Source organism: Vollenhovia emeryi, unplaced genomic scaffold (genome assembly GCF_000949405.1).
Source record: "Vollenhovia emeryi isolate VEMERY1.0 unplaced genomic scaffold, V.emery_V1.0 DF939123.1, whole genome shotgun sequence".
NCBI lineage: Eukaryota > Metazoa > Arthropoda > Insecta > Hymenoptera > Formicidae > Vollenhovia > Vollenhovia emeryi.
In genome coordinates this window covers 462,902-489,448 of record NW_011967243.1, presented here as the reverse complement: position 1 = coordinate 489,448, position 26,547 = coordinate 462,902, and the positions used below count along the sequence as shown (strand labels likewise).

The 26,547-nt window shown below is 47.8% G+C and overlaps 1 protein-coding gene across 2 annotated transcripts in view; it reads left to right on the top strand.

The window, feature by feature from the left end:
• The window catches only part of LOC105569571 (basic-leucine zipper transcription factor A), a 96,187-nt gene that overhangs the window by 56,969 nt on the left and 12,671 nt on the right, over positions 1 to 26,547 (top strand). For both annotated transcript variants that reach the window (XM_012026143.1, XM_012026142.1), the window contains one exon: positions 15,809 to 15,847. Coding sequence is in view for 1 of the 2 variants with exons in the window: in XM_012026142.1 (XP_011881532.1) it covers positions 15,809 to 15,847 (39 nt within the window). In the remaining variant the exon portion in view is untranslated. The remainder of the gene's footprint in view (positions 1 to 15,808; positions 15,848 to 26,547) is intronic.

The window sequence follows — 26,547 nt, the reverse complement described above, 5'->3', positions numbered from 1 at the left end:
CGCGTGCACGACAGTTGACCATGAATGAAGCCTATTTGCGTACGAGTAATAACAGGTGACACTCGGCGGCTGTTTACCTTCCCTATCGGTAAAAAGAGGGGCTGGGTATGCGATGGTGCGGCGAATGGCGGGCGGGCCGTAGAAGGGATCGTAAACATGAAGGGAGGGGCGTTTAGGAACCACGTGGATAGCGCCGTTTGAAGGAGCCGTCGCCGCGTCGTTCCGTACCGCACCTCGTCGAACGTCGGGGCCGCGCTTGGCGCCTATACGGATACGCGTGCATTCTCCCGCGCACGAGGTGCCGGCTTCCGACGACGAGTGTCACGGGCACTTGCCAACTAGTTGGAGCGCTGTAACGCACCGTGACACATCGGTAACGCGCGCACGATCGTTCCCTCCTCGCCTCAATGAAACGTTTGACTCCGAGCTCGGTCAATGTGTCATCAGATCTGTTTCCGTCGCTGTAACTAGCTCCGATACTCCCGACAAATTAAGGAATCGCGCTTCCATTAATCTCGAATGGATTCGCAGCTACGAGCGGGTCTGAACGGAACGATATTTTACCGGTGTTCTCCGGTGTTCTCAGCCTGTCAATCTAATTTCAGCGCGCAACGAAGGAGATATTGTGCGTATTTCGATGGTTCCACCGAAAGTCTAGCCTTGTATTTTCAGCAGTTTTTTTTCCATATCTCTAGTGTAATTGATTAAAATATTGTTTTTTTTTACCAATGTTTTCATCGGGGGGGATGAATATTTATGTTATACTGTACATTGACATTTCATATGTATCTATGCTTTATGGATATTGCACTGTATCGCACTATATCCTGCTTCAACCATCCCTTGCATGCTGCTTTTGCGGAAGTTGATGCAACTATATTCGTAAAATGACGCATAATGTATCGCGGAGCGAAAATGAAGTGTACAATCTATAGCTGCCTCGCCAAAACAGATAATTATGAAAAATGTGTCGCAAGATAGACAAAAGTATACGATAGCGTGTAGCATAATACATTTTGCAAAATTGCATTGCTATATTTTTATTAAAAAGATTTCGCTTATAAATTGCATAAATATATACAATAGGAAGAGAACGAAAGCAGGTACTTAGGAATTATTTAAGGTTTGTTATTTGGCGAAAACATTGTTAAGTAAACTCCAAACAGGTACTCGGCATCAATATCGATTCGTACGTTTATTATTAGCACCCGGTGATACGATCGAGTATGTCTAGTAAACCGTACACAAATCCTGGAAATCGTTGACACAACAAGCGCCGATGACTATCTATTGACAGAGATACTCCCTTTAAGACAGGATTACGCTATCGGTTCAGGATGACTCGAAACAATGATTTAGGACTAGTCAAGTAACAGATGCGTACTTAATACATATTTAAGCTTTCGAAACAGTTGAAATGTCGTGACTTTTACCCCGCAAATTTGTGACCATAGCGATACCTAAATGAGTTACGACGTAAAAAGAAGAATTTAACGTGGCAGGATTGCATTACTCGTACACTATCGCGTTCATACATGATACGCTTAACAAAGTTTTATCATCTTAAATATTAGATGATTTTTATGTCATCTACATGCAAAGGGTCATACGCTCGGGGAGAAGCGCTCGCGGCAATTTCGGCCGCTTTTGACGACTGGCATTCCCGGTTAATCGCTAACTCGCGATTGCGCGAGCGGAGACGCGACAGCGACGGTCAGAGCGCTCTCCTCGTGTCGTTTCTCCGTCCGGTACTGACCCGGTAATGGAAATCCTCTTTTAACGATCAACGTTGTATGTATATCAACCGTGTGCGCCTAGAGTACCGAAGGTACATGTACGCGAACCCTCTCGCCCTCTCCTCCAATACTTGTGCTCCCACTCCCGCCTTTTCCCCTCCCACTTTGTTTTGCTCGTCACTGCCTCCGTCTTCCCCTCTCGCCTTTCCTTCGTCGACCCCATCTCCCCTCCCTCCCCTTCCACCATCCTCTCTCTTTCTGTCTTTTTCTCTCTCCCCTTCGTCGTCTTCCCCTATTCTCCCTTGTCACCTCCCCGTCTGCTCTGTCCTCCCTTCGCTTCCTAAGATCGTATAGCATTCCATCGAACCGGAATCAAACGAGCTGGCGTGGTAGGAGCGAGAGGAGGATGCGACAGAATAGTGATGTGTGTGTGTGTATATACACCCACGGGGTGGGGAAGAGGCCAGCACAGTGGGGAGAGCGGAGAAAAAACGAGCTATATAGGAAGGGAGGGAGATTGAAGGAAAAGGATAGGGAAGCGGGGGCGGTAGAGCACTCAGAGTGGCGAAAAGACGGAACATAGAAATAGAATGAAGCAGAAAGGAAGACGGAAAAGAGCTGCTAGACAGATAGAAAGAGAAGGGTACGAGGGTGTGACTCCGATAACCGATCTCAGGCCTATGCCCCCTACCTCCTTTACCTTGAGCTTCAGTATGCGATGATACTTACTTCAAGGCCACCGAGAGAGCAACATGGTACCATGTACGCTCGGTGACTGCACTAGGCATCATTCGAGCACTCGAGTATCCAGGCGTTGCAGAGGAAACCAGGAGAGAAAAGGGATAACAGTCTTCTGATCAAATCAGGATCGATCTTCTCCTAGTGCAATTTTAACCAAGATTTAATTATAGATTTATTTAACGTTAAAAGTTAATGAACTCCGGCGAATGAAACTTGAAGAGGGCAAATAGGTTTTTTTTATCATTGATTAATCTTTAACGAACTCAAGTTTAGAAAAATTTAATTCGTGACCTGATTTCGCGGCATAGCAGGATGATACGTAACGTGATTTTGCCCGAACGGTCTTTCGAGTATCCAATCCAAAATGTTGGTGTAATTTTTCCAAATTAACAAATACGGACGTCTCGCGATTCGTCCTCCCCGGTTTTCGGGACGTACGCGAAGTGCTCGTTCAATCCACGAAATATCATCTTTCGCATTCCCATTCTCGTGGTTAGTATTTCAGTCTCGCGAAAGGCGCCAGTTGGAGTCGCGCGGCCAAGATGCATCGATTGCCTAACCAAACTTAACGCGATAGGAGTGACCGCTCTCGCGTGACAAATAGATCGCCACGTGGTTCGGGTCATCCCTCGCGCCCCTCATCTCCCCCGCGCCTATCCCTGTCCTGCCCCGTCCCCGCGGCCGCCTATCTCCGTCTTTTTCTCGCGGCCCGCTCCTCCCTTTCTCCCTTCGCGACATTCCCACGAGCTATAAATTCACGCGCCTACACACAGGTGGCACCGCTCTTTTGCCAAGTGCATACAGGCGGACTCCCTTTGGAGATAGCGAGCGCGTCTAAACGTGCGGGGAAACCTGGTGGGGGAAACGACGAGTGCTTATCGTATGCAAACGGGAGTCGGCAACGTGCGCGCGACGACGACGGTAAAAAGCAGCCACTCCGCGGACGAGGCAGATATCGGCACTCTCATTCAGCAATAAGTACCCTCGCGAGATGGTCCTCGCGCGAGACTGTGATCCGCGCCGCCGAATGAGCCTCCGGCTCTTTCTGCGGCGGCAACAACGTTGTATGACAATTACCATTTCATCCTAATTTATTCCACCGTTCTACTTTCGTTTATTTAAAAGCGACTGTCACCGGGATCTTTGACAAATCAAATTTCAGCATAAGTATTCGTCTTGTTTTGAGAAGTCGAGAGATTTCTCTATACCAGAGAATATTAAACTTAATCTTCGAATGTCCGCTGTAAAATCCCACAAAAATATTACTAGCAATTTATTGTACGCTTCCGACATACTTGGTAGCTTTCGTCCGATGCCACCCCCTCCCCCGGTTATCGATAACTACCATTCAAATTCTGTCTTGCGAGCAAAGTACATACGTGGATCATCCTCTTCTTTATAATATTTTATTGTACAACAAGGGCGATCGGGCCACGAGGGTGACCAAGACGCAAGTCGCTGGACCCCTTGCAACGCACGCGACTCGCGTTTTATTGCATGCGAAAGGCCAACCACGTGCGGTGAGTCGTTCGCTCTCGTGCAGGTGGCAGCACGCCGCGATACACCTTCGCATTCACATACACTGTACCGCGCCGACGTCACGCGTCACTATATTCTCGCTCGCGCGAAAGCGCCTCGTCTTGGCTTACCGTACCTTACCTTACCTTACCTTACCTCATGTCACTTCACCTTACCTCGCCTTACCTTACCTCACCTCACCTCATTTCTCCTCACCTCGCCTCACCTCACCTCACCCCGTCTCACCTCGTCTCACCTCGTCTCACCTCGCCTCACTTCACCTCACCTCACCCTCACCCCACCTCACCTCCCTCACCTCACCTCACCACACCACCTCACCTTACCTTACCTCACCTTACCTTACTCTCCTTGTCTCGCTTCGCCTCGCCTCACCTCGCGACCGTGCCGCGTCGCGCACGCAAGCAACGTGTTTTTGCGGCGTGCGCGCTTCTTCGCGGCGGCCTTCCTTCCCCCCTTTTCGCGCACACGCGTGTACATATTTCTTCGTCAACTTAATCGCGCCGACTCGTGGCTTCCTTCTACCACATTTTTTTGCACGGCCGTATACCGTATGCGCGCGTATCTCGCTGCCGGATGCTCGCTGGGATCGATATTATTCAGGGTATTTTTGCTCATTTTAATATATTTCCTTTAGTGCCAAGTTTCGGGATCGAGATACCGCACCTGTGCGGTGTCGAAGGTCTTTGATATTAGCTAGACAGATCGAAGGAGGTGCGATATCGGCGTAAAAGATATATCGAAATCAGCGTGCTTGAATAATATCGAATTATCGCGGGTCGACGTAACGTTCAGGAAGGTGACGGTACCAGAAGCAATATCTTGGCGCGGGAGCTTTCAGTCGAGTAAAAGGCAATTATGCAATCGAACTTCTCTTCGGTCAGTAAATATTCATGATGTAGAACGCTCCGTTCGGATAAAAGATGATTTTCTTGTTACAAAAGAAAGAAGACGCAAGTATATTACGAATTCGCCATTTTAAAGCGACTAGCGCAAGCGTTTTTCGTTTTCCCTAATGTCGACAGCTTTGTCTACATTTCGCGTTTCATCGACCGACCGCAGTCGACGTTAACGTTTGGCAACATTGTGTCTAATATCGCGGCGCAATGCTCGCGAACGATCGCACGATTTCTCGGTGCGGTGACGCACCCGCGAACACCGTCCTCGTGAACGGGGTGCACTTGGGTGTAGCGGCGATCGACGCGCTACGCCATCACCGTCGCAGCTCCGCTCGCTCGCTCGATAGCGCCGAGGGTTGATAGTCCGCATTGATCCTGCGGGAGAGCTTGGGTATCGCGAGGCTAGGTCGTCGCCGTCGCCGTCGTCGCGTCGATCGCAATCGAGATCACCAAGTCCCCGAGTATAATTTTATACTCGCTCACGAAGAATTCCGCTTCGAATTAGAACGGAGCAACTCTTTGTCTTACCCTCTACTAAAAATTCGATCGGATACGTTGCACTGCCGCTGTGATTCCCCTTTGCGATCGATGATATACGATTCCGTCTGTTTAGTCGATTCTACGTAAACGAAAATAAGCTAATCGTAGTTACTGACTAACGTACAAACCGCGTTTTTCTAGAAACCCAATTCTATTTTTCTAGACTTTTCGGAAAAAAAAGTTAAATCGAGTATTATATCATTTAATATGTTAGTACGTCTTATTATTACTATTGAACATTAATGCTCAGGAAACTCGGAAATTATTCGGGATAAATGAAGCAACAAAAAGAAATTTTTATTTAGAAAGGTTCTTGGGAAGAATGCAGGCGTATTTCTTTCGCTTTTTACTCCTCATCAAGCCCTCGGACGCTTCACCCAATTCTCTCCTTTCCCGAGGAATCGCAACGATAGTGCAACGAGTGTAACAACTTGTGACACTCGAATTGCGATTTGCATCACGGATTACATGTTTGTCAACGGGATACATTACGTTCAGCGGGACATAAGCCGTAGCCGCGAGGCTCTCGTAGATCGCGCTTCTTTTTTCTATTGCGTAGTTTCAGCTTATTTTAGAGATGCGTCATCCGGTAAGCACAATTCAACGACGGCGTGTAACGTAAACGATATGTTTTGGAGGATTAGAGCGTACGCCTCAGTCTGGGGTATTTAAATTTCAACGACCGACGGCACCAGGTACCGGAAACGGCAAATATTAATACAGCATTCCCTCGAAAGGCTATTGACAGCAGACTGACGATACGAGATATTGCAATGATGAATTAACAAACGAGGCAAATAATTTGTGAATACGTTACAAATATAATTATTCTAAAAATAATTGAACGCCCGCGTCGCTCTGTGAGTGGAGAGAGTCTCATGTGGCAAAGGCATGAAACTATTAGTTAATAGCATCGGGGTACGAATAAGCTCTATTTTAGCAGCGACCACTCGTCGACTCGGGTGTCGTCGCCTTGCTCTCCCCTTTTTATTCTATGGTCACGATGACGATTCAATCGCGTGAGCGCCAACTTGCGATCGAGAATACTATAATCCGATCGCGACCATTTATCTAACGCCGTCTGTTGCTCGGGAAGATTGTATATCGCCGAACTTGGTGCGGCGATCGGTAGAGCCCTATCATTGGGATCGTTATAGAGGGTATATCAGTTGACAGAAAACACCGGCATTAAGTGCCTTGAAAAATTTCGTATATGCTCGATATCTATCTTCATGAAAAATAGTACTCTACTTAAAGGCAATCATTTCTACGGCTTAATATTAATTTCGCGTTACGTCATTTGGTTGTAGCAAGAACTTGAGTCGCGAAAGTATTCCATAATAAAAGATCTCGATCGTCTTTGTCTATCGCCCGAGTACACGAGTATCCATGGATTTTAGATATTCGCGCTAACGAAAATTGATTGCGCGCGGACCAGCGAAGTTTTAATATATCGCCTCTCTCTCTCCCTCCCTCCCTCTCCCCCCTCTCTCTCCCCTCCCCCTCCCCCCTCCCCCCTCTCTCTGTCGCGCTCTCGCTCCCTCACGCGCGCGCGAGTGCCAGCCGTTATTTTCAACGACCTCCTCCGAAAAGTATCGAGGTGGAGCGAGAGCGGGAGCGAGAGCGAGAGAAAGAGAGAGAGAGAGAGAAAGAGAGAGAAACGGAAGGAGAGCACAAAAAAGGGAAAGAAAGAGAGAGGATCCCATCAGGGCGCTACGGCGCGGAGGAGTCAGTGTCCTTTAAGTAAGTTAGGCGCCTGCGCGAATCGACGCTGGAAATTCTCGACCGGTGGTGGTCCTGCGGCCATGTGGTGGCAGTGGTAGGGCGTATCGGTGGGCGCCGTATCGCGGGTGGCGTACGCGAGGGTGGCGTGCGCGTATCTGTATGTACGCCCGCGCGTAGGTGCGCGCTCGCGAGCGCAGATCGGCCGGGTGGAGGGTTAATAGGACGTTGGCGCCACGGCGGCGGCTCCGGGAAGCGCGGCCACGTGCGCCCGCTATCGAACGGCAGCCATCCCCCGATCCACCCTGCCCACCCTCGGCCCGTCATTCCCCCGTGTCACCTACCGCCACCCTCTCGGTCCCCTTTCCACCCCTCATCCCCCATCCCCGACCGCCTCGCTTCATCTCATCCTCTCTTCCCCGTTTATCCCCGCACCCGGCATCGCGCGCGCGCGCGTGCACCTCCACCACCACACTGCTACATCGCGGCGCTACCACCACCACCACCATCATCGCCACTCTCTCTCTATCACTACCACTACCACCACCACGCCCCTAACCCTTATACACGCCGTGCTAAACTATGGCGTGTATATAGGTACGTATCGTTATGTACATCTACGTACATGGACGTGGCGTATATACGAGAGCGCGGTGCTCTCGTATACTCGCGGCTCTCCCGTACACAGCTGTATCTCAGAATGAGCTGGATATATCGCGCGCGCGAGAGAAGTCGCTGAACACGAGGTATACAGTTTATGCCATTACCGACGCCCCGCCGAATTTCGGGGCTCTTTTCGAGCGGCGACACACGTAACGCGTGCAGCCTCTCCGAGAGACGATCGTCCGCGCTTCGTTTCGACGACGACGACGACGACGACGACGATGACGGTTTCGCCTCGCACGCTATACACGCGTTACGTCAATTTTCATTTAGCGACATTTTTGCTCGGTCATCGAACGCGCGTAAACTCGAATCGCAGTCCGTTTGCCCGCGATTAATAATTGTTCGGCGACATTTTCCATTCTTACATTTTCAACGGCGAATGTTGCGCAAGAGGCGGGCAATGTAGAAACGAGTAAATGGGATGTGCGTAAGAGAGACACGATTAGCAAAGTCGATGCACTGACTTTGCGTAAAGTATCGACGAAGAATATACCAACATTTTGGAATTAACCCTCGACTGTAACGCGACTTGGTTAACGCATGCTAATGTGACTGCGGACGAACGGCTTCTAATAACATTGTAACGTTTTATTTCTAGTATATTTCAGCCGAATTAAAATTCAGTTTAAACATTTGCTCGCCGAATGAATGTAAATTCTCCCCGGCAATCACTTCCATTCTGAACTTTTGACAATACGCATCGTACGTGGTCTCGTTAATTATTGTTATTGAAACTATAATAAAAAAAACGCAGGGTTACAAATCCTTTCCCGATATTCTACCAAGTATCTAAATGGAGAGAGGAATTCACTGCGGCAATTGTCATATAATTATCCCCGGACGAGTTGTATTCAAAGACACGACGATGCGTTTCATTCACGTTACACGTACAATTGCCGCGTTCATAATGGTCCGCAACGGTCGTAATGATCGCGATGAAGTCGCACGCGTGAAGCCCGCGCATCTTTATCCGAACGCGATTGTATTACCTCGATCTTGGAAACGCGAGCAAAGGCGAATTGGCGAGAAATCCAAGCGTTAATCCCAAGAAAGGTGCGAGAGCATTGGACGTTTCCGATTCCCCGCGACACGGGACACGGCCCAGCGTCTTCTTCATCAAGGGAGAGAGACGGTCGTTTTAGATATTTGAGCGAACGCACGCCGTCGCCTGACAAAACCTCGGTCCGTTCATTGATTCCGACTTGGCCCGTGACTTAATACAATCCACATAGTTGGACTCGACAAAGCTTCCTCGACGATAAATACCGTATGCCGAGCTAGTTGGAGAGAACTAGCGGAAAGGAAATAATCCTTCGAAATTGGGGCTTCCTTAATTAAGGTGTAGAACGCGAAAATTTTGCCCCGCACAGTCATCGCCGGATAGTAAAACTGTTTATTTCGTATTCGGCTGTTCGAGTCTTAATACAGTTCCGTCTCAACTTTTTCTCACGAGGGCAATTGTCGTGGAATATAATTCAACATTCGTTGAGAGCTGTCGATGATGTTGAAATCTGGTTCGTACTGTCGAGAATCGCTCTCGGAAGATCCGAGGGCGACTTTTAAAGGGACACGTACTGACCCCGGTCCCCACCGAGTATGTGTCCACCGGCAACATCCACTATTAAAAGTTGTTCCCGCGGAATAAAGTTCTCTCTCGACCGAATACCCATCAATAATTACTCGCATTCATGTGTCCGCTAACTCGTAACTGTCGCTCTCTCAGGGGACAAAACTCTCGAGTGCGCGCCGAGCCGAAGAACAACACGGAAGCGTAACCGCGAGAATAAGCTCGCGATCTCTGCATTCGCGAGCGCGTCATGTAACTCGTTATTCGAAAAGCTCGCTTTATTCCCCCTCTCCCCCTCGCGTCAACGGCGAACGTATCGTCAACTCTCTCGTTTGCGCGCCGGGGTGAAATGGAGAGAGACAGAAGCGCGGAGAAGACGAAGGCGGATGCACGTACGCGAGCGAAAGAAATGAAGAAGCGTGATTGCGGGGGAGGGCCGGGCGTCGGGGGGGGGGGGAGGATGCAAGAACTCAACGGGAGAGTGACGAAGGGGTTACGCGAGAGAGTAACGCCTACGGTCGGCTGAAACTGCCAACTAACGAGTAACAATCCCGCGGTTATTTGCTTAATGGCGCTTACTGTTGTTGGTCTCCGCGGTGGCTAGAAGTGGCCGTCTCTAATTGCCGACACGAACCTCGAACCGGTAATAATAATTACCCGTTGGAAAGCAGCGCAGCGCTGCTATCCAACGGGCCCTCCACGCGGGGATCACCGGTTTTTCCTCGCTTAAATAGTCTCGCGGGGCGTGGGGGGGGGGGGTTGGAGGAGACAAGTGCGATCGTCCGACGGTTTCTTTTCTTTCAAGTACAATTGCCGCTGGCGACGCTCAAGATAGCGAGATCCCGAAATTTCTCCATTTAACGATTGTCGGATGCGACAGGTACGCGGAGGCACTCGCTATTGTCATGCAGGCACCGCTAGACCGGCGCTAGAGCTCGCTTTCGTGTTTGCACCAAGTTTTGGCGAATGATATTCAGTAATGTTAATCTCAAGTCGGCGAAAGTATGTTACGCCTCTCGCCATCGCCCTAACATAATATCGAGAAGGAAAGAGTAGAGGGCTCTACTACACCTTTACTTACGTCGACATTGTTACGTAACAGAAATTTAGACGTTAATGAGTCATAGCTCATTTTTATGCTTATATATTAAGTGAAATAACGTTCAATAACGTTGATTAAATTCCGGATACTATATCATGGTGGAATCGTATGAAAACTTTTAACGTAATATTACTGTAGCGGCGGTGCAGAATTTATTTCTAACGTTCCCTTAAAATAACCGCCAACGCGAAATGGAACACAGTCTCTACCTCCGCGCGTGTACGTCCGAGGAAAATAACGTTTCGGTAATAACGCGTTCGTTAGGATTCCAAGAAAATATCACGGCGCGGTTCCGATATAACGCTGGCACAAAAGGTCAGGTTTAACGTAGCCCTAAACCTGAGGCCGCGGCCGAGGCACGGCGTTTCGGAAGCGGTTTACTTTTTCACGTATCAAGTGCGTCTTTGTTGCTTATTTGTTTTCCATGTTTTTGTGCAGCGGGGAAATTATTTTCGCTAGGTAGACGTTCATCATCGCGCCGGCACGAATTTGCAAATTTTCCATAGCTGCTCTTCAACGGGATTCGTTTTGCCCCGGTTCTACCACGGGCGTAAGCGACTTTTCCCATACACCTGCGCATTTACCACCGCGCACTTCCCCATCCTCACGTCCCACCTCCGCGCCTTCAGCTACCCCCTCCTCTCGCTTCTCCACGCCTCCGTATAGTCTCTCGCCGACCTATCTCTTCGCTACGGCAATTTCAAAAAAGTGCATTTTTCAAAAAACCATAAGACTAAACTTGTCCTAACTGTACTCCTCCTCGGACGAGATGGAGAAAATCTATACGCTAGATGGAAACTGGGCGCGGAGCATTCTACGGTCCGCTTCAAGAAACGTTCTCGCTCCCCTTACAAATCACTGTACGTCTACTGGCCAGTAACGCACAAGTTTTTCAAACGGCTTGGAATTTCCGCAGCAACAACCCCCCAATTTCCGGTCATTGTAACTTACAAGCGCGTAGCGTAGCAATCGCGACCGGTACACTGAGCGATAGACTCCTACGCGCTCTATTTTCACGAGGATAAATGATTTACATTCGACTCGGATGAATTTTCAGACCGGCGCCTCTCGCCGTGATCGCGTAATTTCGGTTCGCAGGAGAGAATTTCGTTGGCTCGCCCGCTCATCCGAGCTCGGCAAAGAGCTTTCGACGATAGTGTATGGAGCAGCCTGTACGCAGAAGCGCGCGCGGTGGGGAGCGTGGGCGAGCGGGAGGACGCGCGGCAAGGGGAGAAACAACGCGGTGCGCGCACTGTGCTCGCTGCTGGCGAGCGAGCGACGAGCGACGGCCGCCGCGGAGCGGCGAACGGGAGGGAGCGCGCGATAAGCGGGAGAAGGACGCCGTGCGCGTGGTCGAACAAGGAGGGAAGGCATTACTCGTGCATGGGGCGTTACCACGGAAACCCCTATTCGTTCTCCATCCCTTCGCTCGCGCTCGTCAGGCAACGCGAGAGAACGAGGGAACGAGAAAGGGGAGGTGGGGAGGGAGACGGTGACAGAAATAGAGAGACCGAAAGGACGACCGACAGAGAAAAAGGACGAGGCGCGCGCGAGAGAGAGGGAAGCGAGTTGGTCGCGCGGCGTCGGTGGGAGAAGGAGCGAACGAGAAAGAAGGAGCGTGGGGGGGGGGGCGGTGGAGGGTGAGAGGGTGAGAGGGAGAGAGGCTTGTGCCGGTGGACGGGAGCGAGAGAAACTGCGACGTGATATCGAGAGGGGAGTGGGTGATGAACGGAGCGAGCGAGAACAGAGTAAAGAGCGAGAGAGCGCGTGTTGGAGGAAGATAGCCGGCAAATGCGGAGCCGCCAGTGCAATCAACCCGTTGCCCACTCGCGAGGGTAAAACTATCCCGAAGTCAGACGAGGATACGTATATTGCGGAGGGAGTCTCGCGCACGTCACTATATATACATATAATAGTTGTATATAATATAAAATATATGCCTACATAGGTATAATGTATAAAGGATGTATATATAAAGTGTATATAATTTATATGTATGTGTATATACGTGTATGTACGAAAGTATATACGTGAAACGTCAAATAAGTAGATGTAAAGGAAGGGAATGAGCGCGCGGAGAGCGAGATAGAGACAGAGGGTAAAGAGAAACCGGTGCCCGGAGTGGAAAAAAGACCAGGCAAAATTACAAGATTAGATGCCTGCTACCTGTAACGAAACCTCCGCCGATAAAGTAGCGCACTGCGTTAAAGATCTCGAGGCCATCATTTGCGCGTGCTTTTTTTTAATTCGATCCGCGCTCCCGACCGCGACAACGATCCTTAACGAAGCCTATCGACTCGCGGGACGCGGGTGATCTCGAGATATAAATGTATGAAGATTTCGCTCGAAACTATAACTCCCATAAATTATTCGCCTCGTGGTAGCAACAAACGATAAAGGGATGGAAGAGGGAAACAGGGTCATTGTCCATTCACCGTCCGCGTTAAACCCATTTCGGTGTCGTAATTGTGAAAACTTTGTTCCTCCTGTACCATTACAAAACTCACATTTTACATAACGCGCTGTACACTGGAGAATATCATCGACATTTCTCTCTCGCGCGCGGTATCTATCTCGAGCTACGCCCGAATGGATGAAGAGCTCGAAGTCACTTTACAAGAAAATCATTTTCCGACGGATCTTTACAGAATCGGTCACATTTCCATTCCAGGCGAGTAATCGACGTAAACGGTCACTCCACGATTGGGACAGAAATCTAAATTAAAATTATCCAATTGCGATTGCGATGCCGGCACATGCAATAATTAATTTTCTCAAATCAAATAATATTCGAAACATCTTTATTTTTAATTCGACTTTGATATTCCAATTTGACGTTAATTCCACCAAGTCTTCCGCATTGTTAATATCAATTCTATACGAATTTTATCAATTGATCGAGAAATCTATAGACTAAGAAATTATGATAATTCCCGGACGATCAACGGACGTACTTTCCGCGCCCGGACAATTATGCGCAAAAATTGATAGTCCCCGAAGTTTTTAGCGATTTACGCTCCATCAAACGCGACTCGTATGTAACATATATGGATGCTAAACTCATGCGCGAGGGTGTCGGAGCTTTCGTTCTTCGTGGCTGTTGCTGGTAAGGCGCAGTTGCTCTATTCTCTTGAAACCAGTTTTCCTCCACATGACCGTCGGAGAAGGGCAGACAGAGAGCGCAAGAAAGAGAGAAGGAGAAAAAAGAGAGAACGAGAAAGAGATAGCGAGCAAAGAAGAGAAAAAGAAAGAGAGATATATATATGCTCGTGTGTGTGTTATACCCGCATGCACGCACACATTTCTGCGCAACCGTAAATGCGTGCGCACGCACACACACACACACACACGTACAGTACGCTTCTCGCGGCATGCACGTCAGCTAAACTAGAAAGTTGCTCCGACCGACGTTGTCGGTCGAAGAAACGCTGCTCGAGCTAGAGCTACCTTTCGAATTTCAACCGCGAATATTTTCTACATATAAACGTCGCTCGCCGCGTTGCGCCGCGCCGGACATGCGCGTCCCGGCGAACTGCAAAATTCGATCGGCGCGCGCGCCGCGCGTTCGATTCTCTCTCTTGCCGGCCGTACGGCACTAGCCCACGTATAAAACAACGCGCGGGCGATCGAACGTAGCGTTTTCGAAAGCCCCCGTGTTATCCGTTCCGTCCGCGTTTAGCTCTCTCGCGAGCGCGGCAGCGAGAGCTCGCCACGGATCGGTAGGTGCGATCGATCGAGCGTATATTTGGTCGGAAGCCAAACGATGCGCCGCCACACATATACACATCGCGTATACATAATATACCATTGCTGCACGTTACACGCCGTATATAATGTACGAAGGGTTCAGTTACGCTTTAATATTTTATACCGCACTGCCTCGTCTAAAAGCTTTACGATTGTAATTGGAATCGAAGCTTGACTTTTACGCGTAGGGAACATTGTAAAATTGCTTCTCGAAGAGAGAACGTGGCCGTTAAAGGCCTCTGCATTTAATTCCAAATCTTTTCCTCCGCACGTAAGAACGTCGTGACTTGCGAAAGCATCGGCGAATCGTCAGTATTATATTAACGGTATATCCCCGTTTTTCTCTTTCGTGCCATTTCCATCAACTAGAATCTTATACCACGGGGGTATGCGTCGCGCTCCTGACGGTGCATTCCTCACGGATTAAGAGGAAGCGCGCAAATTCACCACCCTGGTTGCATCGTCGAGACCTGGTTGGTCGCACGGCAACCCTCGATTCTCGCCGAGTAGAAAGTCTGCCGGTAGAAATATTTCGTTCTATACCGAGGTAACGGCGGCTTCCCGCCGAGCCGAGCCGGGCCGAGTCGAACCGAGGCGAGAGGCAAGGCAAGGCGAGGCATGGCGAGGTGAGGCGAGGCGAGGTGAGGCGAGGCGGGTCGAGGCAAGGCGAGGCAAGACGAACTGAAGCGAGCCGAGGCGAGGCGAGACGAGACGAGACGAAGCGAGGTGAGGCGAGGCGAGGCCTCGGAGCGTGGGTATCAGCACGGAACCGAGTCTACAACGCATTAGCGCGGCGTTGTCACGTTTCGAGCTCCTCTCTTTCTCTCTCTTTCTCGCCTTCTCTCTCCCTCCCTCCCTCTATCTCTCCCTCTCCCTCTCTCTCTTCTTCGCCACCTCTCTCCGTCTCTCCTCGACCGCTCGTTTCTTTCCCTCCCTCGCCGTTCTCCCTGACGCTTTGCGCCTAGCAGGCCGACTCGTTCTTTCTCTCGATACCTCTCGCCGCTGCGTCGCGCTGCGCAACGTTGCTGACTCGACTGGCGGGAAAACTGCCTCTTCAAACGGATTTTCCCGCGACGGACGCATAGTTGGAGCGTATCTCGGCTAACTCTATCCTGCCACTTTCGCGTGCCGCTCGTGGCCTGACCATCGGTATTACAGGCATTTGACAAGCATTATCGACCGTCATTAACCTCGCGCTAGACGCGCCAATCGAGTTTTGCGTCCATTTTTTTAGCGCTAATTTACGCCAAGTTTAAACAATTTCTGGAAACATTTCGACGCACCGGCAAACAACGATAATAGCAATAATTACATTCGCGTAGAAAGCGATAGGCACACTGCACATTTATCGCTATTAAATACGAGCTTAAGGATCACAATCTATTTCTATATCTTTCAGACTTGTTATTATAAATTATATTTTGTGAACCTATCCATTCATTTTTTTGTGATCGCGATATCGAACGACAATGACATAAAAAATACTAATTTAAACATTAAACTGATTAGAATTGAATAAATTTTAATAAATTTTTCTTCTTTCTGTTTTCAGCATAAAACTAATGAAAGGGAAGATGTTTTGGGCCTAAAGGTAAGCGAATTTTATAACGTATGTATGTATGTAGCTTTATTGTTACAATCTCCTTTACACTCTTACATTCACGCCTTAACCTGACTTACAAACCAGTTGGGTGCCGAATTTTATAACGTAATACACAAATTTTCATATTCAGCGAATTTAAGTTCCTTATGTATTAAAACTACAAGGTTTGCCCTGAAATTCATATTAATAAACGCTGCCGCGAATAAAATAGGAGATGCAGTGGATTTGGGACATTCCAATAAAAGACCATGTCTATTGTATTGTCTTTTGTGTCACGCGTGACGCCGGTAGCCCTGAATGTGCGCGGCAAATGGAAAGCTAATGACCGGAAACAAGAGTACATCAGGCAGGTCGATTCGTAGTGAATTTTCCAAATATACCGCGAGATATTTCCACTTCCCCTTGTAATATAAAGTGCAATTTGGAAGGACTTGTTCTTCGCAATTTTCATCTATCGCGCAATCATTTTCGTTTCGCTCCATATCGCGCGCGATAATTCTGACCCTACGCACCATTATCCATTGATCACAAAAACTGATCGCACCGATTGTTCCATGGATTAATCAAGATAATCAAAGGCAAAATAATCGACACGCAACAACATATTTTGTACATGTCGCACTTCTTTCAAAATTATTACATCTTTATCGACGTCTATCAGTCGATAAAGTCTACAAGGAACGTCTGGAATTATGTCACGTCTATTTCTATAAGATATAGTCAAATTTATAATCTCAGAACACTTGTGAACAACGACATTAAATCGCTGTGTTACGGCGACAAAATATTTTATTTCCAAGAGATAGACTCTTTCTTGAAAACCAATACGTAATTTGTTTGGGAAAAGCGAATTTTATCGAGTCTGTTGCGCTTTCTAAGCTCGATTCTCGTCTTCGAGAAGCCTCGAACGTCCGAGTGGCGTCCTGCGACTTTGGAAATAGAAAGTCACTTTGAAAATAGGCTCCGAAATATGCGCGCCTGGCGAACCCTCCTATCGTCTCGGGTAAGAAGAAGAAGAAGAAGAAGCCGAAGAGAAAGAGAGAGAGGGAGAGAGAGAGAGAGAGAGAGAGAGAGAGGAGCAGAATCGCGATGAGGAAGAACGACGAGGAGGCGAGAGAGGTGCGGGAGGGTAGACGCGGTTTTAGACTACGGACTCGGCGCGTCGGCGTCGGGTTAAAAATAACAGTAACAGCGCGGCGGAGCCGGTCCTCATCGTCGTCTACATCGTCCACGTCGCGTTTACCGCTGCTGTCGCTGCTGCTGCTGCTGTTGCCGTTGCCGTTGCTGCTGTTGCTCGTATCTTCGCCGAGTTGGATAGCGATATCGATGACGCTATCGCTGTGATACAGCCTTGATATAGTCGTATCGAACGAATTTAGAAGCGAAAACAAATTATTTCGACTTTTTTCTCACAGGAATTTTAATATCTTACATCCCGAGGTGCAGAATTTTTATCCACTTTTACGTGTCGCGACAGAATTTTTATATCTGTACGCTTAGCGTACACGCATTATAATCATTTCGGAGTTTCCTGGTCTCTGGCTCCGGCGCGTTCGCCAGAAATCTCGTTGACGAATTGTCACGTTCCCGTTTCGCGAAACTTTTGCGCTGGTAAAACACCAGACAAATTTGTCTGGTCGTGCCCATACTTTTTGCAAAATAAAATTTATTTAGTTCGCACTTTTCTCCGAAATGAGTTGGTGCGCTCCCAGGCTTTCGGGCGTAAACTTGACGCATGAAGACGATCGCGGGCTCTTACCCTGGCATTATTTTGTGCATAAAAGCTAATAAAAACATTTTCCGCGCAAAAACTATATTCGAATGTGTCGGTAACAGATGAATTCGGGATTCTCTTAAAGATGTCTTTTAGACATGCTGTATGGGCCGATGTTATATCTGCGAAAGCCGCGTGTATCTGTAGCGGGGCAACGCGGGTCGGGACTCAAAATCTTGGTCGCGTCCGCGATCAACGGATTCTCTCGCGCAACGGCGAGACGAATTTTATTTTCGTACCGCGGTGCCGTCCCGCGACCCCGATGCCACCGTCGCCGTCAGCAGCTATCCCCCCTCCAATATCACGCTGTCCTAGCGCGCCGCGACTGACACCCGTAAATCCAAACCGTGCGATTGCCGTCGCGGGTACTTTGGATGTAATGTTCGGACGGTGTTGAACAACGCGCACGTGTCGAAGGAGCGGATAACGACGAACGCGCGAGGCCGGCCCGCGAGTGTTCGTTCGTTGTCAGCGCCAGGCTTGAATCGAGCATCGTCTCCCCTTTTTCCTTCCTTACGAGAGAGAGCGCACAACTGCGCCTCGTACCTTCGTTCCCGAACTTTCGGAATTCACCCGCGATAAACATTTTCGATATTTCGATGCAAGAGCGACGGGTTTCACCATTGCTCGTGTTTCCTCTTGCCGTTCTTAGATTCGTCTGATTATACATGGCATTTATATAAATAAACGCAACGTAAAAGAGATATGTATTTAGTTGAATATTAAATGGCGAGCGCTTCGATAATTACTGAGGCGCCATTTTGAGCGTGCGATTTCGAGCGCCGCACGCTCACTTGCGCGGCATACCGGGCGCTCTCGGCTAGGAATAGTCGGGACAGGATACGGGAACAGTTACCAACGCGTCAGGGCCAGCGTTGCTCGAGGCGATCGGGCAAGGACGGTACCGCTACGGGCAAAGATCCTCAATCGCTCTCCTCCCGCAGGAATTTATGACGCGAAAAATCTTGTTCTCTCCGCGGGAATTTCCCCCGATCGCCGATTTCTCGCGCGACTCGCCTAGCGAGCGAGCTTCCAGATCGTCCTTAGAAAAAGTGAGAAAATAAGCCGAGCGGCGAATCGTTCGCTCGGAACGAACGCGATATCTATCGACATAGGATTTGCTAGAGAAAGACGTTGCGCATTTCCGCTCGATCCCTTTCCTCTGTGACTTTGGAATCGACCTCGGCTTAACGAATGTTGGACGGAATAAATTACACCTTTCTTTTGCCCTTCTTTCAACTTTTCTGCAAATATCTTGGTCTAATTCTCGAATAAAAATGTAAAACAAAGCCCACTTAAGGTCAGTCTTACAGATGTCGGTTAACTGCTCTAACCAGATGTTAATCAATTCCCTATCCTTTTCTCCATTATTATCCAATTGTAAGAAGAGACGGAGAGAATCGAGAAATCTCCAGCTAGCAGTTAACCGACCGTGTGTAAAATTGGCTCTCGAATAAGTTTAAGTGAAGACTAGCAATTCGCTTAATCGCATCTGTTTATTGGTGGTTTCGAATATAGCGCGATTAGTCGCGAATCAAGTTTTGATAGCTGCGCGACGATTTGTCTCTCCCGACAAATACGGAAATTCTCATTTTCGCGATTAATATTCGTCCGTTCCAAATATTGGCGACACGGGCGCGATCGATCCGGAGGTAAATAGACTTGCGAGGTGCCTTGACGTATCGACGGTGCTGACGGTACCGGCGGGATCGGCAAGCAGGCGATACAGGCCGAAACAAACCGATATTCCTAGATCCGACCCAACCGTCGTACGGAGGTCGTTGAATCCCATTAAGCGGTACTCTTCGATCGTTTCGCTGCCGACCACCTGTACGCCAATGTTTTTTTCAGTTGATTCTCTCTCCTGCCCCCCCCCCCCCTCTTTCTCTCTCTCTCTCCTCTATCCTGCTGCAACGTACCTACCGCGATTATTGTGTCGGATGACGACAACGAAGAGAAGGTAGCCACCAGAACGAGAGCTATTACACTTCTCGTTGTCGTCGTCCTCATCATCCTCATCATCCTCATCATCCCGATATTCGTCGGTGAATATCGCGGCTAGAATATTGTATTCTCCTTTTCTCGTGTGGCTAATGCGGCCACACCTTTCACCAACACCCAGCCCCAGCAGGACCGACTGAGCGTACTGAGTTAGCTAGGCTAGCTGGATGACTTGGCTTGCCGATCAAAGGAATAGCCCAGGCGCGGTCGCTCGACTCACTCCTTCGCTCGCTCGCTGCGACCGGCTGTACGATGACTATTCGCGCTCATCTCGAGAGCCGCCTAACAGTAAAGTCTCACTCGTTTTGTTCCGTCGTCGGACGGCTCCAACAATCCTCGGAGAGGACCTCGCAGGATTTTCATTACGTTCCTCCCATCACTTACGAGATACGCTAGCAATTGTCCCTCCTCTATCTCGAAGAGTTTTCAGTATGTCAATGCGTGTACCTTGAAATACACGTATCTCTTCAAGTACATACTATTATATAGACCTAGGGTTTGAAAGTAGGGCTCACACATACACACACAGATTCGAATTACATGGTCTAGCTATTTAAATGGTCTCAAACTGAAACGTTAAAAATTTATATGCAAATACTTACAAAGGATGTTAACAATGTTTCGAACTAGTTAATTAACTATTAAACTATTTAGATTTGCGATATCCGAAAATTTGACAGTTCGGAAAATTTCGTTGAGAAAAACTCACACGAAAGTAACAATTGCAGATGAGAATAGCTTTAGTTTCTTTTTCTCACAATATGCTACTCAGCTTTACGGTTTTACTTGAATTCAAAAGTAAATTATTTTATTTCCGAAATTTGAAACGTAAGAAAAATATTCGTTACTTTAATTTTATTTGTCTATATTTATCTCTTAACTTAATTTTACTTGACAATAGGTTTGTATTATATTTGAGTACAACTTTGAAATCAAAATCACAATTGGGATCTGAAGATGATCCTTTAAGCATCACAAAGAAGGATACAAAAACTCAGGTAAAAAATCTTAAAATTTGTGTCCTAAGAATTCCTTTCTTTTGCCTCTCAAATGTTTCGAAATTCTTAAGCGGTTTCTTGTTCAGATTTCTAAAATTTTTTAAGGATCGTCGTCTCGAGCCTTCCCTGTTTACCGTATTCGTTTCCCTTTTCCCCAATTGTCTTATGCCCCTACTTTTTATTATAACATTTTTTCCGCTGCGTCAAATAGGTCAAATAAGAAAATACATCTCAATAATTAAAATGTAATTTACAATTTTATATGAAATACTGAGCTTTGTTCAAATTAGCTCTTTAATATAATATGTTGAAATCGTCTGTAATAAAACTTGATCTTAATAATTTAATATTTCTACGATATAAAGGCATTATGTAATCATTCGGGATATCTTGGGGTCTAATTAACTAATTAGTACAGTTTATGTGATAAAGCGTGAAATGTCGACGGTAAAACAATCCACCAGCTGGTCGTCCTGCGCAATTCACGCAGGAGCGGCCTACTCGACACTGAAAGAACTTTTTCCGCTGCCGCTTCGACGGCCCGAACAAAAAGGGTCGAGGCCGTCGTCTACCCTGGGACCCTTGGGCATAAAAGGCTCCAACCCTCATGCTGTCTCCCTTTAGGTAGTGTGTATAGGATCTACTACCCCAAACCCAAATCCGACCTGGTCCCACAGTCTCCTATATAGCATATCTCAACCTTAGGGCCTCGTATACCATTGTTCATTCACTATTGCACGGTAATAATTTCCATTAACTCACCCACGCGTTGTACGATACATGTATTGTCCGAAATACGGACGCGTAATTTCATTAATTACATCTTTTTTTTATTTTCTCCTTTCCTTGAAGATGAAAAATATATCAATTATATGTAGAGTCCGAAAGACGCATTCAATTAAATGTTACTGCTGCGTTACATTAAACATATTTACATAATCAACTAGTATCGATTTTATTCCAAATTTGTAATGCTCTTTCCAAAAGCTCATTTTTCACATAGCTTAACCGTTGAAATATTATTTTCGTACTGCATTCTCACGAACGAAAGCTTAAATGAGAATCTCTGGACTTTATTGTTGGCTCTTCGGAACACGATGCGCCCTTACGTCCGACCCTCGTCAAGGCAGCGCAGCATCGTGACCCAAGCACGACGATCATCCGTATTTCCTACCTGGGCCCAGGTATCTCCTGCCGAGGCCTCACAAGTAGGTAAAAGACGCCAAGACAAATTTTTCCAACACGTATCTTTCTCAAAATTCTTGGAATCTTTTCCTTCGTGTACGTGACTAGTACAAAAAAAGAATCTGATACATAAAGCATAGCATGATACGGACTCAAATGTATTGCTGTACTATATAATGGAAGGGAGAGCGAGAGAGAGAAAAATGGTAAAATTTGTGGATTGAATATGTTTTAAAGAAAACTAGATCTGGCGCAGATTTAGCCTTCGAGAAATATCGCGCAATCGTTGTCAAGTTTAATTTTACAAAGCCAAGCTCGTGTATTGCTACTTTATGGCGATATATTTCCGCGATAGAAAACCGTTTCTACAAGCTCTCTGTGCTACTTGTACTCTCCTTCGCTAAAATCAAGTATCGATATCGCGTTGATATCGAGACGATACTTTTACTCGGCTTCGTTTCCCGAACGCGAATCCTTCTCCATAATTCGATGCATTCTTTGTCATATCGTCGATTCATCACTCTCGTAAGTGGAAAGTGTTCGCGTATGCGCAAACCAGACTCATGTTCATTGTTGACCAGCTGGCACCTGCTATGTCCGAACTGTCCACTTGTCCTTTTGCCCCCCCCCCCCTTCCCCTCTTTCTCGTCCTACGGACATCGTAAACTTCATCCCGCGCGCCCACTCGTCAGACGCGAACAGGTTCGGCGCGCGCGCGACTCGCACACGTTGCCTCTCTCGCTTCGTTCTCCCTTCCTTCCTCTTTTCTTTCTTTCTTTTCTACCTTGCTTGTTTTGCTTTATCTGAAGCTTGGTCTTTAGGTATACTATTTTAACCCCGTCGTTCGCGTATAAAATGAGCCGGGGATCTCACGATTTTATTTGTTAGTCGTTCTCTATTAAACAGCTTCTACGTACATACTGTAAAGAAAGAACAGCTTGTAAATTTCTTAAACTCGCGATTGAAAAGGCATCCTATATCTACAAACATATGGCGTATCATTCGGTGTGAGCATACGTTGAGTACGATGTCGCGCAAGATACGCCACTTCGCAGCTTCGGTGTGACCGATCGCGCCGTTTCATTCATAGATGGGTCCATCGACGAGTCTCCTCATCGAAACCGAAAATATTTGAAATAAAAACCTTTGCGCTCCATATGACGCCGGGTGACGGACGCCGAAGGGCGAACCAGGCGAACCCCGCGGTGGGAGGGGGAGAGAGGGATGCCGCGTCATACGCGCGTAAGCAGGAAGACGCCACGCTAAAAAAATCCGGCGCGAGGCAAAAAATGTATCGGAAAGGGAGAGTGGCGCGTATATACGTATCCCCGCTGGCACTCCCACGCGCAAGGGGTGTCCGCCATTGCCCGACATATGGCCCCCTTTTTCAGCCGCCGCGTGCGTCTACGTTTTCCCACACGACCAAGATACAGCCACCCGCGTGCGTGCGTGCGTGCGTGCGCGCTTCCGTGCACGCGTATGCGTGAGCGTGCACTGCAATGCCCGCACGGATGCATCCATCAAGCTGTTTGAATTCTCGATAGGACAAAGGGGAAGTTTACCCTAACGCGAATTGTTCTCGATGAGCAGAGTTCATTTTTACTTGCTAAAAATATTAGGGAGTTTAATTATGTCCAAGTGTATGTTAATCTTAAATATAAATTCGTATACTATTAACTCCGAACTTTTAATGTTTTTCGTGATGAACAACTCGCGAATAAAATGTGCAGCTACAACGCCATTGTACATGATATATTTTATGTAGTATCTCAAGAAAAGTTTTGCCGTATTTTACCGAATGTTTACTATTTTACCTATATCTAGATATTAGTTTGTTCATCGTACGAGGTCTACGCTCGAAATATCCCGGCCGTTGTCGAAACAAATGGAAACGTCGCGATACACGGGGAATTCACGGATAGCTTTTACTCCTAGAACTGGCACGGACCAATTAACGGCGGGATGACGTTTTCCATCGCTTTATTTCGAGAGGAGCCGACGTCCTTTTACTCCTATTTCCGTCTCTTTCCTTCTGTCGTCGTCCTTTCTACTTCTCGTCTCCGCTCGCCCTCTCGCCGGCGCGGCGCGGCGTCTCTCAATTTTCCGTCCTCGAGTTTTTCGCTCCCTCTCGTCCACTTTCTTTCTCTCTCTCTCGCGGCCTTCCTCCCGCTTCTGATCCCCACCCAATTCCCCGGTTTTCGGGGTAGGACCCTTCGTTCAGGACACCGCAGATGTCGCGCGCCCCTATAGATAGTATCAGCGGCGCTCAGTCCGATTTACGCAAGGAGCCACGTGTCCTTGGCTTATTCCAGATGCGATCTCATCACTTCTATTTTCTTTCAACCGACTGAACTGAATATAAGCGCGTACACATAGTGCATATAGTGGAATGCAATACAGACATTACAAACGTAATTAACGTAATCTTTTAAAAAATTTGAATCGATGCCAACAATGTACACAATTTTAATGTCGTCGCGCGAGAGGTTTCCCGAAAATGCGCCGCACGCGTGCTCTCCCCAGAAGCGCGAGCGGATAATCGTACGGATATGAGAGGCACTGGGGACCAGGGGTGCCGACCCTCCGTTTTCGGCGACCTTCCTTTATTCATCCCCTAATGTAGGCCCGACTGGCGCGTAGGCTCTCTCTCCTCGCCGCTTCTCGTATATAGGGTAGGGTATTTACCAGTCGGGAGGCATATATACGCGCGTTATGTACGCTACATAGCGCGAGCGAGGCAAGGGCGCGCGCGTACCTACGTGCGGGGAGAGATCGCCTACGCGCTTTCGTAGGTATCGCGCGGGGCGCCTCGGGGGTTGGCGGAGGAGTGAATGAGTGGGTCGGCGTCGCCTATTGGATAGTTACCGCCGAGACGCATCGGAACAACCCCCCGTGTACCTCGCCCCCCTCGGCATCCCTTCTGCGACCGCCGATTCGTACACGTGCCCGTCGTCCCTCGGGGGGAGGGGGAGAGATCGCAGACTCTCGCGCGCGTTTCGCGCCCGATGACGTATCCCCGCGCCGTTTCGGCTGATGGGAGTCGCGTGTCACCCGAAAAAGACCGGTGTCTGTAATACCGGCTAACTTTCCGTGGACACTTCTGAGAAACTTTGGAAGCTCGCTCGGCGAGGATAACAATTCCTTTCCCAAATCATCGATTTTCAATCGGAAACATATGATTTGCGCTAAACGATAGAAGTTACGTAGAATTAACTTGCGAAATAAACTTATATCTTGCATTGGTCCGTAGATGCTCGATGAAGAGTTAGTTAGCTTCGGGTGAAAAGACAATCTGCGATTGCCCGGCAGGACCGAGGGGTAAACCGCTGACCAAAATCACGTACGCCAATGCTTACTAATACCTAGTGGGCATTACTTTAGCTTATTTTAGCTTTGTAATGCCCCAGCAAGGCCTAATGCCCAGCAATGCCGCAAATCTGTGCACCACAATGCCCTCAGCGGTTCACCCCTCCGGCAGAACTATCAAGTTTTGAGTGTTAACAGTCGATTGTCCGATTTTACTCTCTTTGGGTGTAAATATTTAAATCTGAGTGTTTACGCCAAAATTTGAGAGTAAATTCGGACAATCGAGTGTTAACTCTCAAAACTTGAGTGTTTTTTTTCCGTAAGAGATGTAACAAATAAAATGTTCTAATACAAATCACGCGTCGTTTCTAAGCGAAACGTAACGAAACGGTTTATGCGGACTGCTGTTCTCAAATAAAATATTTCATTGTTATTAAATTGTTATTATTAAACATGTATTTATCGTGGCTTAAATGTTTATCGCTGCGGCGCGAAACAGGTCGCGTGTTCAGCAATGGGGATCTCGTCGAGAAATTTCGTCTCGACGTCTTAACCGCCTTGAACAAGCGGAGTCCTTGAAGCCTGAAGCCGGTCGACCGACGCGGCGCGACGCGGCGCGGCACAATCTTATCCACGCGCGCTCGTTGCGATAGCGCGTGGCTAATCTGCCGCGGACTTTACTCCGCTAAACTCGTCGTTTGGGTCAGCCTCCAGAATAGCGACGAATTTCAACGTCTCGGGCGTCTTCGCGCGCCAAGAACCCGTCCATTCGACGTCGCGTATCTTTCGACACGTACGCACCAAGATTTTTATCCCCGACTACTTGGATGAATAAACGTAGATTTGGGATGTGTCGCGGGTTAAATTTTACGCCGCTAACGTGACGATCTGGTAAAGCGATAGTGTTTCGACCTTGGCCCCGGGTCACGTAAAACTCGAGAACTGCCGGTCGCGTCCCCGAGGACATTTGTCAAATCGAGTCGTTCGATCCAGTCGCGCGCACGTGATAGCTGTGACGAAAGAGAAACGTCAGGATACTAATAGGTTTCTGTATCAGAATAAAAAAGTAGAAGGGAGGGAACAGACGCGCGGAGGATTAACACACTTTTGAGACGATTGTGAAATATTTTAATCAACATCGTTTATTTATTTTACATTTTCGAGTTAACTGTAACAACTTAATTTCACACGCTATACATTGTACACTTAATTTTTTTTAACTTTTCACAATAAACCCGAGTCGAAATTTTGGTACCATTTTGACACTTTTAAGGATAATTTACATCTACCTAGCTGATCTGTACACCTACATAGACCAGCAATAACCTACTTTGACATTTTATTTTTTTACTCTTCCCTTGAATCTTTAATTCTAAAAATTTACTTTAGCTCTTACTTAAAAGGACCTACTTTAATGCTAAATT